A 13,051-nucleotide genomic window follows, 5' to 3' on the forward strand; every position below is an offset into this window, starting at 1 on the left:
TTATTTACCGTAACGCCCACCATCGAAATAAGGGTGTCCATAATAAAATTCGCATATCACCCTACAGCGTAGGTGCCATCAGGATGTAAGCCGATGACGATAAATGCCTGATTTCAGCTTTGACGCACGCCATTAACGTATGATATTCTTTAGTTCCAATTGTATAACTTCATTAAGGCCTATACGTTAAACACGGCAGGTTCGAGTATCTTCAGAATAGCGACCAAAGTTCGTGACATTTCGCGCGGTAGAGGCGCAGAAAGACATACTGCTAAAATTCGCAATACAATGAGCGATCTTTTAATGTACTTCCTTAATCTAATAAGGCGATAGCCCGTCTATAATATAATTAAAGCGCCACCATGAACGTCTCTTTCAAATAAAAAACAACAATCAAAACAAAATCACCAGGGATAGCCAGTAATAGCGATATCCCTTTCACTCTCTGCGATGGCAAGTACTTTCTCAAGAACGTCTGAAGTCATTATTACAAATACATTTTTTAATCAAGAGGTATATAATTATCTGGATCGTTGCTATGCAGTACCTAACTACCTGGAGAGCTGGAAATCACGCAATTTAAAGTACGTAATCCAGATTCAGTCCAGAATATCTTCCATTAATTAGTTTTGATATTTTTGTAATATACTATAAGAAAGGTTTCAAGTTCTGTGATCCAAACGCATCGCCTTTTTAAGCGCGCATTGTTCATCTGTCTACGTCTATACATTTGCGGCATCCATCGATTTCATTACCAATTATTTCACTTTACATTCAGCACTTTACCGGAAGTTTCGGATGTACGTTAGCGTCCTGCGCCTTTGCTTAAAAGCATAGGTATCTAAACTCATAATTCCGAATTCACCTTCCAGCGCAAGCACGTTCCGCCGTTAAATATCAAATGGAACCGAATCGTGAAGTAATGTATCCATTGAATCTGCGTCTGATCTTTTGTTGACTTTTGTCGAATTCCAGATAGCCACGTCCGATAGTTCAAATGTTCCGGAATTGTTTATCGCGATCTATTTTTCCCCGTGCAGCATATATGGTAGAATCCGGTGGTTAATTCTTATTCCTTTTCTGCAGAGACATTGTAATCCGAATTGTTTTAACCATGTACAACCAAAACACGTATTAGATTTGTAAGCAAAAAGCGGCATGAAAACAAGAACAGCCGATGTCAGCAGCGTCGATACTTTATCATTTTCGCCAATATATTTACATTTAATTTTCAGGTAACTGGCGTTCTTTCAGGAACCTCAACTGCAAGTGATATAACGTCCAGCCAACGAAACAACAATAATATGTCCAAGATGATATCGGAGAGACTTACGCCAATGGGTCAGACTCAGAAGATGTCGTTCGTGTACAACGGTAACCGAAGGCGTACTGTAATAACAACCCTTTTATAAGATAAATATGTACGTGACAAGAGATACAATGTATGACAGTTATTCGCATTGTATTGACATTCAGGGATGAAATATTTAAGGTGATGGTATATAAAATAAAATAAAATAAATAAAACACAAAAAAGCCGCGCGAAAAAAAACGATTGCATTAAGAACTTTATTGGGTAAGTTCAACATCAGTATTGCATTAATCGAGAGTTCCGATTCTGAATATATTGGCATTGGCAGGAAAATGAAGAACACCCGGTAATAAAGAAAACATACGGACAAAGACGTCACGGTATTGCGTCGGCTCGTCCCGCGTTTTTCTGGTAAGGCACGATAATGACCACATGCGTGCGCGTGAACAGTGAGTTAAGATTTGGTCACACCGGCGCTCTGCAGTTACATCGTGACTAAAACCAAGTTATGGCGTTAACGGCGCAGATAATATACTTCAACGAAGCGAAAGTAAAAAATCCAGATCACAGATAACCGTAATTAACCGAATATTTCAACTATACACAAAACAATATAAAACTGGCTGGCGATCGCCAAATGAAGATAGATCACCATACCAGTGCGAGGACTTACAGTACACTTCCGGCAGACAATGACAAACATGAGATGAACAGCCATAGCTACCCATGTTATATGTTCTACCGACCAATCTCTTTGTGAATTTCGGCCAACACGATGTTAAATTTACAGTTCAACGAATTCACACTGTTGCCGGAGCCACTTCAATGAAGGACAAGGACTAGCTTTGTCTTTCCGGCAAATGCACATATCTTCAAGCACCAGTATATATAACAATGAACTCTACGTTATAGTTATCATTTTCACCGTGTTGATACGTTTTACTTACTTCATCGAGAGTTACGAATCTTAGAATCAAGAGAGGATGAATACCAATCAGGAAAGGTATGCATTATAAGTAAATACTTTTTGGTAGTATCGCAAGGTTGGTATAAGCTGTTTTTGTAACCAGATGTTGTGAAACTTGCTGAAACGTTCAGCGGATTGAACACTTCAATTTATATTGGCTGTGCAAGCAGCGTTGGACCTAACTCACTCACTCAGTTGATCACTCCATCAATTCCTATTTTATTGTGTGTACGTGGAGTTTGAATGACCATGTTTGTTCAGCAACCTGTCATGCTACATACTACTGCACGATGGGATGTTCCGACCAAACATGAGACTTGACGTTATCACTGCTGATATGGAGGGCACCTACCCGCAATGTGATAGTGATTCGGTTCGCCTTAGTGGAGGTACGTGATATTTGCGTCGTGCACAATTTGCTACCATTAAGTCATGTGCCCAAGGATTGAATGAACTATTATCAAGCCAGTATTAAATCCAAACATTATGTGTCCAGTATTTTTAAAAAGTAGAGGACATATTATTGATATTCTTTAAAAAAGATAGATAGTTTAGCAGTGTAACAGGTGCATTTGAAAGGTCAAACTCATTAATATCGAGTGATTCCGTATGTATTCTCAAGACAACCCGGATTCGATGAGCCACACCCCTAGTGAAACGTCCAATAACTGATCCAGCGCTGCCGCTGTTGACACCAATGACGTCTTGAGTTATATAATAATAATAATTAGTCCATTTATATTGCGCTAAATCCACACCGACAGCATGCTCATAGCGCAGTTATGTGACCACTTGGCAATCCTGGGGTAACGGGGAAGTCGGGCTTGCATGTTCCATCTGTGTAGTTGATTACGAATGGTGATTGTAGCAGGCTAACGACTGACTGAAATGTTAAAAGCTGTTCCACAATGCTCTGTCTTGTACCAAATTTCCTAGCCGTTACTGACGCGACAGACGCACGTAAAAACGATTAATTGAGTTTAAGACAACATCAGAAGAACTTTTGTCTTTCAGTCTTTTTTCTCACTTAAATCTACAGCCACACAGTGACACGTTTCTATGCAAATTCGCATTTTGCCCTGAACATGATCATGAGCACAATATGAAACACGAAACTGGCGTGTTTGAACAAAGTTCATATAAATAGAATAATCACAAAATATTTCACCCGAAACTGGAATGTCCACTTCTTTTTTGAATATAAAAATGAATATTGTGATTCATTGGCGGAATAGATTGTTCATGTCCCAGATATGTTCATAAGAATGGACAAGAACAATATGGGTTGATTCCACGTGGAACCCGGTTGTTTTTTCTTTCTGCAAGTGCGATTAACTATGTTATAACGAACCTTTTGTCCCGGCCTCTCGCGTTACATTGTCGTTGAAATGCGTATAACAAACCACGATTATAAACGAAGAAAATGAGTGGTTCCATAAGCACAGATTACTGTGTATTCTCAAACCATATACCATTGCTTATGCCGATTTACAGGTTTGCTGGAAATTATTATTATCCATCCATAGATTCCGTTTTAATTGGGAGACAAGAGTCGCTAAACAAGGCGAAATGGGAACACATGAGACGTTTTTGTTACGCACGCCATATAGCTAGAATATTGCTGAGTGCGGCGTAAAACCAAACTCACTCACTCATTTTTGTGTCCCATTTCTTGTTATGTTAACGGTATTTTCTTCTATGCAAAATTGAAGAGTAACTGTAAGTATTTTCAAATAAATCCTTCTGCCTCAGGATATACAGAAATTATTACCTCGCGGGGAGGGTTTTGCTGGAAATTCATCGATGTCCCCGATTGGTCCCTACTATTCTAACGGAATGTTAATGAAACTGGTATTCAAGTCCAGCAATGATACCAGTGGGATGGTATTCAGACTTCGTGTGTCTCACACTTCACGGAAAGGTATGTAGAAACTCATTATTTGAAGTGAGACGTTCTCAGTATTGTTTCTGAAAGGTGTTATAGTTGTAGGGCGTCGAAAGTGATAAATGTCCTGATATAATGGCATCAAAGTCAGATTCAGTATCCACAAATCCCACAAAAAATGAAACCCACTCATGTTTCAGTGATACCTCACCAATCAAACAATTGTGGGCCGCAATTTCGCAATGCAACGGCACGTCCAAAATTCCTTTCTTCCCCCGGATATCCTGTTATTTCGCCATAGTAAGTCAATTTCCTGGCATTTCTTTTCACTATGTGAGCACTCTGCACACTTAACATTACGGATAACAAATTGAATATACATTGTGAAGCTTTTAAAGTGGTCAGTTCTTTGAAGCTGTTCTTCATTTGTCTGGAAACGTACATAACACTTTCTAAAAACTCTGAATTCCATTGGTCAGGAAACATGTAATCCCAGTCATTTCGGCATCGAAATTTGCTGTGCCGAGTTGCCAAAGCCGGCGCCCCCAGAATATCATGCTCCTGTGTTCAAATCTGTGATTATCTGAATTTAAGCAACGCCACTTTGGGCAGACTTCTGTGACCCTTAACTCACTTATTGTTTCAGCCCAGACTTTTGTATTTGGAAACTGACGGTGTCTGACCCTAAGATGATGGTGCGCATCGTCGTAATTGACTCGGATTTTGTGCCATTTATGGCTGTCTGCGACATTAGTTATATCGTCAATTTTTACAACGGTAGGTTACTGCAGTCACATCACCAATAGTCTATAGTATCATAGGTCTTTGAGTACAATGTTTTATCGCGTTAACTTCTTTCTTATGCTATTGAATAATCTCAAATAACCAACTGAATAGCTTACATGAAATCATCGAGATAAGACAGGGAAAAACAGGAAAAGACAACATATGGCTGTCACAGTGTGGGAGAGGCCTTCATGGCATCTATCTCCCCTGACATGTACGTACACACCTGCCTGTCAAATGTATTTCGTGAAAAGATGGCACACATATCCCAACTTTCCCATACAAATAATCATCACACTAATTATTTAACCATTTAAGACACATTAATCTATATTTTCCACTTTTTTGGTGCACGTTACATGTTTGTCATGACCTATTCTCTACGTGAGTTTTCTGAGACGACTGCCATGAATGTTCCAGGACCTTCCATCTTTAATGACACGATTTTCACCTGGTGTGGCGAGTCAAAACCGAATCTGCAAAGTACTGGATCAGCTATGACAATTCAGTTCATTTCAGGTTTTTGGTACAGCCTGAAAGGCTTCCGACTGAAATATTTCGCAACTAATGGTAATATCACATGAAAAATTACTTGCGTGCACATTTACACTGGAGACACTGAACGATCTTACAATAATTACAATTTTGAATATTAACATGATCTATGTATTCGAAATTGGCAAATACTCACGAATTGGTATCATTGTATATTTTTTCAAATGACAATATATTCTATACATTAGCCAACAATCGGGTTCGTAAATTGTGTGTCAACTCATGAGGTAAATGTTTGTGTACACTTCACTGGATAGGCAATGTAAAATTGTTAGTGAATTTCTTTCGAGACATACAGATGTGGAGGGACAGTAAATATTACGGAGGTTGGGAATACAACCTTGACAGGGCCGTATCAAAAGTAAGGTTTAGAATGTCATACCAATAAACCTGTTCAAAAATTGCTAACAAATAGTTGGAATCCTTGGGGCGCGCGAAACGGTGCCTCACGTGAACCACCCATCACAAACACACGCAAAGGCTAGTCAATCATCTAAACAAAACACTGACACACATCCACGAATCAAAATACGACAGCGCACTGGAGTGATTTTCTTATAACAAATGGCAATCTCACTGACAGTGTCAGGAGTTGTGGATTTTTGTCTTCGTCTGTGTAAAAAAATAAGGCAATCTTTCCAACTTTACGGTTATTCACCATAGTGGTCCAGGTACTCCTCGGGATAACATCTCCTGTTGGGATATTCAGTTGTCAGGACGGAATGTTTAATGAGCATGATACAAAATCATATGGAGGAAACGAGGAGGTTAACAATTTACAGGAATGCCATTAAAGAGCGAGGAATGTTAAATAATAACAGAATGATAATCATGTACCAGCATGATCTTGATGGTATACTTATGGATGAATGTCTAAATTCCAGTTCCCAAGATTGCCACTGGACAATACATGCCCCCGCCAACATGACCATCCAGGTCAAAGTGACAAATCCGTATGTTTTACCAGTGGCAGAACCCAAAATATGTAACGCCGATTATGTAGAAATGTACGATGGTAAGAATTGTTTTGCGACTTTGCTGAATACATAGTTATCCTTGCCAAAGTATTGTACATCAACAAGTGTTATAGAGTTTGCCGTAATATATCCATCTGGTTCATCACCTCTTCGTTTGCATCCTTTCATATCCGACGGCATATATTGTGGCTCACAACAAAATATAACAGTATTTATTGGCCCATGACTCCATGACTTACAGGTAAACGTCATGTAACTGGGACATCGCCGAATGCGACAGCATAACACAAACATAACGATTGTTATGGTGTGATTTATCACATTTTGAAAATATTGATCTTAGCATCGTCGTATTATATTACAATTTCTGGCTGCTCAAATACATTGATGTACACGTAACCTTTCTTCAAGTATGAAGACTTGGTTGGCATTTATATACAATTATTAAAACAACTGGCAAGCAATTTAAAATACTAATAGCACAAACTTGTCATTGGTATTTATACGTATGTTTTACAATGTATGTATAACCTATTTATGTGCCTATAGGTACTTTTACCAGTTCAACAAGCACTGGTAAATGGTGTGGTGAACACAGCGATGGCTTCATCAGTTCTGGACATACCATCACCGCCAGGTTCCACTCACGGATAGATAACAATTACAGAGGAATACAATTTATTCTCAAGGCGGGACACTTTAATTGTATGTCAATTTGCAATGTCGTGAGTGAGTGAGTGAGTTTTATCACTTCGTGCAGCCTGCGTTCATGAATGTGATAATGGCAAATCAGGGATTTGGCAGAGAATTCCGTCAGAAACATACTTCATAGGTACAATGCGCGCTTTCAGCATGCACCTTTGTGGTTGTGAGTATTGCGCAATATAAGTTCTCTTATTATTATTATTACAGCAGAGAAACATTCACATTACTTTCCATGATGTTCTTCACGACGATTGTTAATAAGGGATCGCTTAATCGTCTGGATACATCAGAGAACTTGCAAATATTCTTCTTTTTTTCAGCCTCACGGATGACGAGCCTTTCAGCTGAAGCATTTACATACAAGTTTATTTCCTCCCCAAACTATTCATTTTTATCAGCACAAAGTCTACGTAAAGATGAGAGAGAGCCTTTACAGCTCATTCTTATTGAAGACAACAGTCACATTATAATACTAAGTCTATCGTTATTGTTTCCTTACGCCCTTCTGTACATGAACAGATTACACCAACGCATTATATGAGGGAAAATCTAGCCACCACAATCGCTTACTGAGTAACGCAGTCTGTATCTGCATACGTGACGAGGGAGTAGCAGTGTCTTCCTACACCGACTACAACCGACGAGTGACACATACTATGGCAATGTACACGGTTGCAGTTGTGTTCTTGGCTGTCCTGCTCTCTCTTCGAGCCACACATTTTAAATGCCGGTAAATGTACGTATTGTGACGGCTGAGACCAGGAAACCATTCATTCTTCTCAAACGAATGTGTACAGTCAACAGCGTATGTGTAGGGAGGGTGATTGATATTGTTGAATATCTTTTAGACTAAGTCCCGATTCTTTCCGGTATTTAATTTAGGTCCCTTTTCCCATATTTACTGTTTGACTGTTTCATTGAGGTTGGCCTATAGGGTTGACAGAGACAGAGACAGAGAGAGACAGAGAGAGAGAGAGAGAGTGTATCTCTGTATGTGTTATAAATACGTTAGAATAGAGAGAGGGATTTCATACATAACGGATGTGAGCCGTAGGTAACATACTGTTTGTCGACTGATGCACCATCATAGTCACCGCATGCGACTAGTGTATTCTTTATTAAAGCAACATCAAGACGACGTGGAAGATCGATGCGGGTAAATCCTATCGGGTAAAGATCAACGTTACCTACTCGCAACTGGAGAACTCTGCTGGCTGTCAAAATGACTACGTAGAAGCGTTCGACGGTAATGTTGTGATTGCAGATTCACATTTGCTTGGGGATATATTCATGATGCTTGAGCCTGCTTTTTGGCTTCGTATCGTCAACAGTTAATTCTTGTAGTAGGCGTGGATTATCTCAGTTATCCCAGGGCTTGAACTATCCATCAATTTTCCGGAAATCATTATCAGAAGGAATAAAATTGATTTATTCATGAAGATAGCAATTCATTTTAAACTCAGAATGTCGCTGTGAAACCGTTCATGTGGACAAAACAGTGTTGAATGAATTTATGTCTGTAGGGTCGGATGCCAAAGCTACTTCTCTTGGACGTTGGTGTGGAGGAACTGAACCAAACAAAACCAGTTCAGGATCTTTAATGTTCTTGAAATTCAAGTCAAATTCCCAAGTAGTCGACAGAGGATTCATTATCAAGTATACGGCAGAGTACATAAGAACAAGCGGTAAGTTACAATGATAAAATATTTAAGTACACGAGTGACGAACCAAACGAGTCTACAACCGAAGTCTAAAGACCGAAATCTGTCCTGGATTAAAATTAAAAAAACTGTACTCAATTTGGCATGACAATGAGTCAATATTTTCATCAGTTGTCTCAGTAACATAATTTTATACCACAAGTATAAAGTGATCTATGGTCCAGGTATCACTTTAGTATTGTAAAGTTTCCAAAATATTTAGTACTTTTTCTATTACTACGAGTTAACGCTAAAGTCAGCTGTTAAACTGAACAAATGAAACATATTGAGGCAAAGTTTCTTTACAATGCCATATATTGCACGAGCATCTACTTGTCTCTACAGATTCGAAAGACTCAACCGGAATAGTTGTTGGAGGTTCTGTGGCGGGAGTAGTTTTACTATTCGGTCTATTGGGGCAATCTGTAGTGTTGAAAGAAAACCTGATGGCGACACGACTGCTTCCTTTGGTGGAGGTTTAACTGCGGAAAGTGTGTCATTTAAATCTATCAAACCATTAAATGAATAACTTAACGCTGGTATCCAGGCAAAACATTGCAGCTCAAAAGCGCTTTGAGCCATGGACACTGATTAGTCCATAGGCGTTGCCGAACAAATCTTTACTCTTCGGCAGTGATCTAAAACTGCTTAGTTCATTTGTCGATCGGCGTTTTGGTGGTAAATTATTCCACCGATGTGAGCCAGTTGTATGAGAGGCTCGATCACCATTTGTTTTTGTAAAGGATTTGGATACTTGAAGATGATTCTGATGTCTTGATGTTAGTAATCATAAAGGTTCATAAGTCTGCAATGATCATGAAGATAAGCCGGTGCCTGTCCATTCAGAGACTTGGCTACAATACTGAGAACTTTGAAAGGGATACGTTCTGTCGTTCTGTCAGTCAAAAGAATGCCCTCAACATTCCCTGGGATATGAAATCGAATCTCCTACCCATTTATTTCAGCAGTATTACAGCTGATAGAGCATGTGTTTATGAATCACTATCAAATAATGATAACACCAGGCGTTCACGAAAAGGTGGGCATATCCTTCGACACCCGTGGAACCGTCATAAATATATGCAAAGTCAAGTAAATTGTTCAAATAAATAAAATTGGGAATATAAAGAGCATACCCTATTGGATCTCAAAAGTTGTGAAATGTGAACACCAAGCCTATTGGACTGTAGCCACACATGCTATGCTTTGCAGGACCATGTTACGAATTAACACCAGGCGAGATAACTCTTGATGTAGTAAGGTTCATTCTTAAGTCTACAAGAGTTGCCTCCCATATTGAGCACTTTACTACATAATGAAACACCTTTTTTGAAAATCTATTATCAGTATTAGGAAACAAAGATTTTCTAACAAAATTCTGGGAAAATGTATAATGGAGTGAGTGAGTGGTTTTACACTAACACCGCCGATATATACTTGACATGAATTGACTTCAAATAAAATACTGTATTTCGTGATGTAAATAGTTTGATCTTTACTTGTTGGATGAAACAAAGATTAGAACAGATACGTACATGTTATTGGCATTTGACTTACACGTAAAATGTGAAAAGCCACAAAATCCAGGTGGATACACTGAACAACTTGCAACGCTTTCGAGTTATCTCAGCAATCGGTAATAAACAATTCACCAGCAAAACCAATCCACTAAAATTGTCTGTCCTCACAATTAATCCTCTCAGACGGGCTTCAGTTAAGACAATGGCATTACCATGTCATGTTTACACGTGTCGTGTTGTCTTGGAGCAGTTAAAACGTAGCTAAATTGTCAGGGCTTACACCACGTATTCCGGTAATTCGAATGTCCTGTAACGTTCGTGGTTTTCATGTTATATGTGACCATGTTATGGACACATCGATTGTTAATCGAATGCAGCCACACAGCACTCAGCAATATTAAAGATCATATCACGGCGGACAATAAATAATGAGGAAACCTGTGATTAATAAAATGAATAAAGATAAAATATATTGGGCCACACTGAAACACAATTCAGATTATCAATCATGATAGCTGTTTCATTTTCAACGGTTTTACAGTAGTTTCCAAATGTGAGCGGACAAGGAATATTCAAAGTTTCACGACCTAAACCAAACTGCAAAATGTAAGCCATTATAGTACCTCGCCCTACGCCATTGCAAAATTGTTACATGTGGAAATGTTAACTTTATTCCTACACATGACAAACAAACCTGCATAATGAAGATGAAGGACGGGTAATCTGAAATCGGGGAGAATAATAATAATAGCGCTCATTTCCACGCTTGCAGCATGCTCAGGGCGCAACAATTAAAAAATATAAAGGAAGGGATGGTGACAAACTTGTTATGACACATAAGACTGGCGGAAAATATGTAGACTCGCTTTTAATGACGCAAACGTTGGAGAAAGTTTAAGGTCTCTGGGAAGAAAGTTCCACATATGGGGCATAATGTTCAAACGATCTCTGACCAAAGCACTTGAGTTTGTATTGTGGCACTGTCAGTTGGTTCTGGTGTTGAGATCTTAGTTCCCGTGCTGTGACATAGGCTGATATCAGCATTGATATGTATGAAGGAGATTGCCCGTGAATTTTGAAATGGATCCTTAATCTCATTGGAAGCCAGTGGATAATTCTAAGAACAGGAGTGATGTGGGATTTCTTATAGAGCAGTGGCTTTTTGTGTATAACATTGAAACACCTCTACCGAAGGCCTTATAGCAAGATGTATTTGGTACCGATGGAAAGTTAGGAATCTCTAGTTATCCAAACCTAATGTTGCCAGGCTTGAAAGTGTCAGGCAATATGTAAATTTGGTTCGTTTCCATGGCTACCAAGCTATTTTTCAGAGAGCATGCCAGCTATATACAAAGGAATATGTCTTCACTATGAATAGTGATGTTATCATTTTTGAGAATACATGTGCTAATTCAAGCACTGCTCCACCTAACCATATAATAAGGTCAAGGTCAAATGTCAAGGTCACAGTAATCCTCTGTGTTGCTATTCTAGCTTAAAATTCTATGTTTAACCTCGCATCTTTCTTAGCTGCTGAGTATGGAATAAATACAGCACCATGTATTTGATATCACAAGACACCTCAAAGTCTCATCTTTCAGACAAAATAATTTCAGACCAGTAATTGTTAGGACACGTGCGATTCAGGGCGTTTCCGTGGTTACCATGCATTTTCAATTTATCACAGAATGCATTATATCATGCTTTTATGTAAATAACTATTGCTTTTCAAGAGTGTTTACTGGTGTTCATGATATCCTGCTCCATTGGTGATAAATACGTGTGCATAAACACCTTCAAGGTCAAAGGTCACGATCACATTTATCAATTTTGTAGCAAATGTAGACCAAACTTGAATATTTCCTCATAACTTGTCGGTAGTCAACACAAATAAGACTAATAACATTTAGAAGATAAATAGTTTGGTTTGTTCACACATTCAATTTCCATGTATGGATTCATTGGTCATTTTAGTTTTCAATTCAACATAAGGCAATGGTACAAGTTAAGGATGGTTTAAAACCGACGGCGTTAGCCGGAGGTTTTAAAACTCTAAACGACAAGCATGGGTTGATGAAGATGCCTACACAGATCTTCATGGGTAGATGTCAGGATGTCTCGATACAGATACTGAACTGAATGACAACGATACCAGAATCTGTATCGAAACGTCGCATCTTCCGAATAAAGAAGTTGTTCATTCATAAAGTTTGTTCCTTATCTGATTCACCATGCCACTCAAAGAAGTCTACTAAGGCTCCTTATCCTGTACTTCAGAGGCATGTGCTAATATTTTATGGTCAATATTGATTACAATAAAATTCTGCAAATCATGTCATTTTCAGCAAGCTGGTTATGGTAAATATGGCTGACTATGGCTGTGACACGAAACTTGGTATTGCCATCTCTTTATGTCCATGGCATGTCTGTGCTTGTTGCAATTAAGACCCCTATTAGTTCAACTGTGGTTGTAAACTTGTCTCTGACCTGTCAATTCTATGGTAGGGTGTATTTTAAATACCATACCATGGTGCTGTATCAAAAACAGATAGACCAATTATTTGGAAATCATTCAAAATTCGACATGCTTACATATCTGTTTTCGTTCCTATTATTAAGGACTTGAGTGCATATATAGACAAAG

The 13,051-nt window shown here is 38.7% G+C and overlaps 1 protein-coding gene and 1 long non-coding RNA gene across 2 annotated transcripts; both read left to right on the forward strand.

Annotated features, from left to right (window-relative positions):
- Nucleotides 1-4,112: 4,112 nt before the first annotated feature.
- On the forward strand, nucleotides 4,113-6,487 carry LOC124276804 (deleted in malignant brain tumors 1 protein-like). The gene is made up of 5 exons (XM_046712460.1): nucleotides 4,113-4,200; nucleotides 4,365-4,464; nucleotides 4,811-4,941; nucleotides 5,371-5,866; nucleotides 6,390-6,487. Exons 1-4 carry the CDS (start codon nucleotides 4,116-4,118, stop codon nucleotides 5,532-5,534), a joined length of 480 nt encoding a protein of 159 aa, XP_046568416.1. The 5' UTR covers nucleotides 4,113-4,115; the 3' UTR covers nucleotides 5,535-5,866; nucleotides 6,390-6,487.
- A 1,819-nt stretch (nucleotides 6,488-8,306) lies between these two features.
- LOC124276805 lies at nucleotides 8,307-10,365 on the forward strand. The gene is made up of 3 exons (XR_006898662.1): nucleotides 8,307-8,433; nucleotides 8,711-8,872; nucleotides 9,233-10,365. It is a non-coding gene; the product is annotated as an uncharacterized LOC124276805 (long non-coding RNA).
- The last annotated feature ends 2,686 nt before the right edge of the window (nucleotides 10,366-13,051 follow it).

The sequence above is a fragment of the Haliotis rubra genome, unplaced genomic scaffold (assembly GCF_003918875.1).
Source record: "Haliotis rubra isolate DU_JTF1 unplaced genomic scaffold, ASM391887v1 Scf2131, whole genome shotgun sequence".
Classification (NCBI taxonomy): Eukaryota; Metazoa; Mollusca; class Gastropoda; order Lepetellida; family Haliotidae; genus Haliotis; species Haliotis rubra.

Bases quoted from the DNA above. Each gene is read 5' to 3' on its own strand.
- LOC124276804 (XM_046712460.1), top strand. From the start codon at position 4,116: ATGTTAATGAAACTGGTATTCAAGTCCAGCAATGATACCAGTGGGATG. The intron at 4,201-4,364 runs GTATGTAGAAAC...CTCATGTTTCAG, and splicing joins GTCTCACACTTCACGGAAAG to TGATACCTCACCAATCAAAC. The intron at 4,942-5,370 runs GTAGGTTACTGC...TGAATGTTCCAG, and splicing joins TATCGTCAATTTTTACAACG to GACCTTCCATCTTTAATGAC.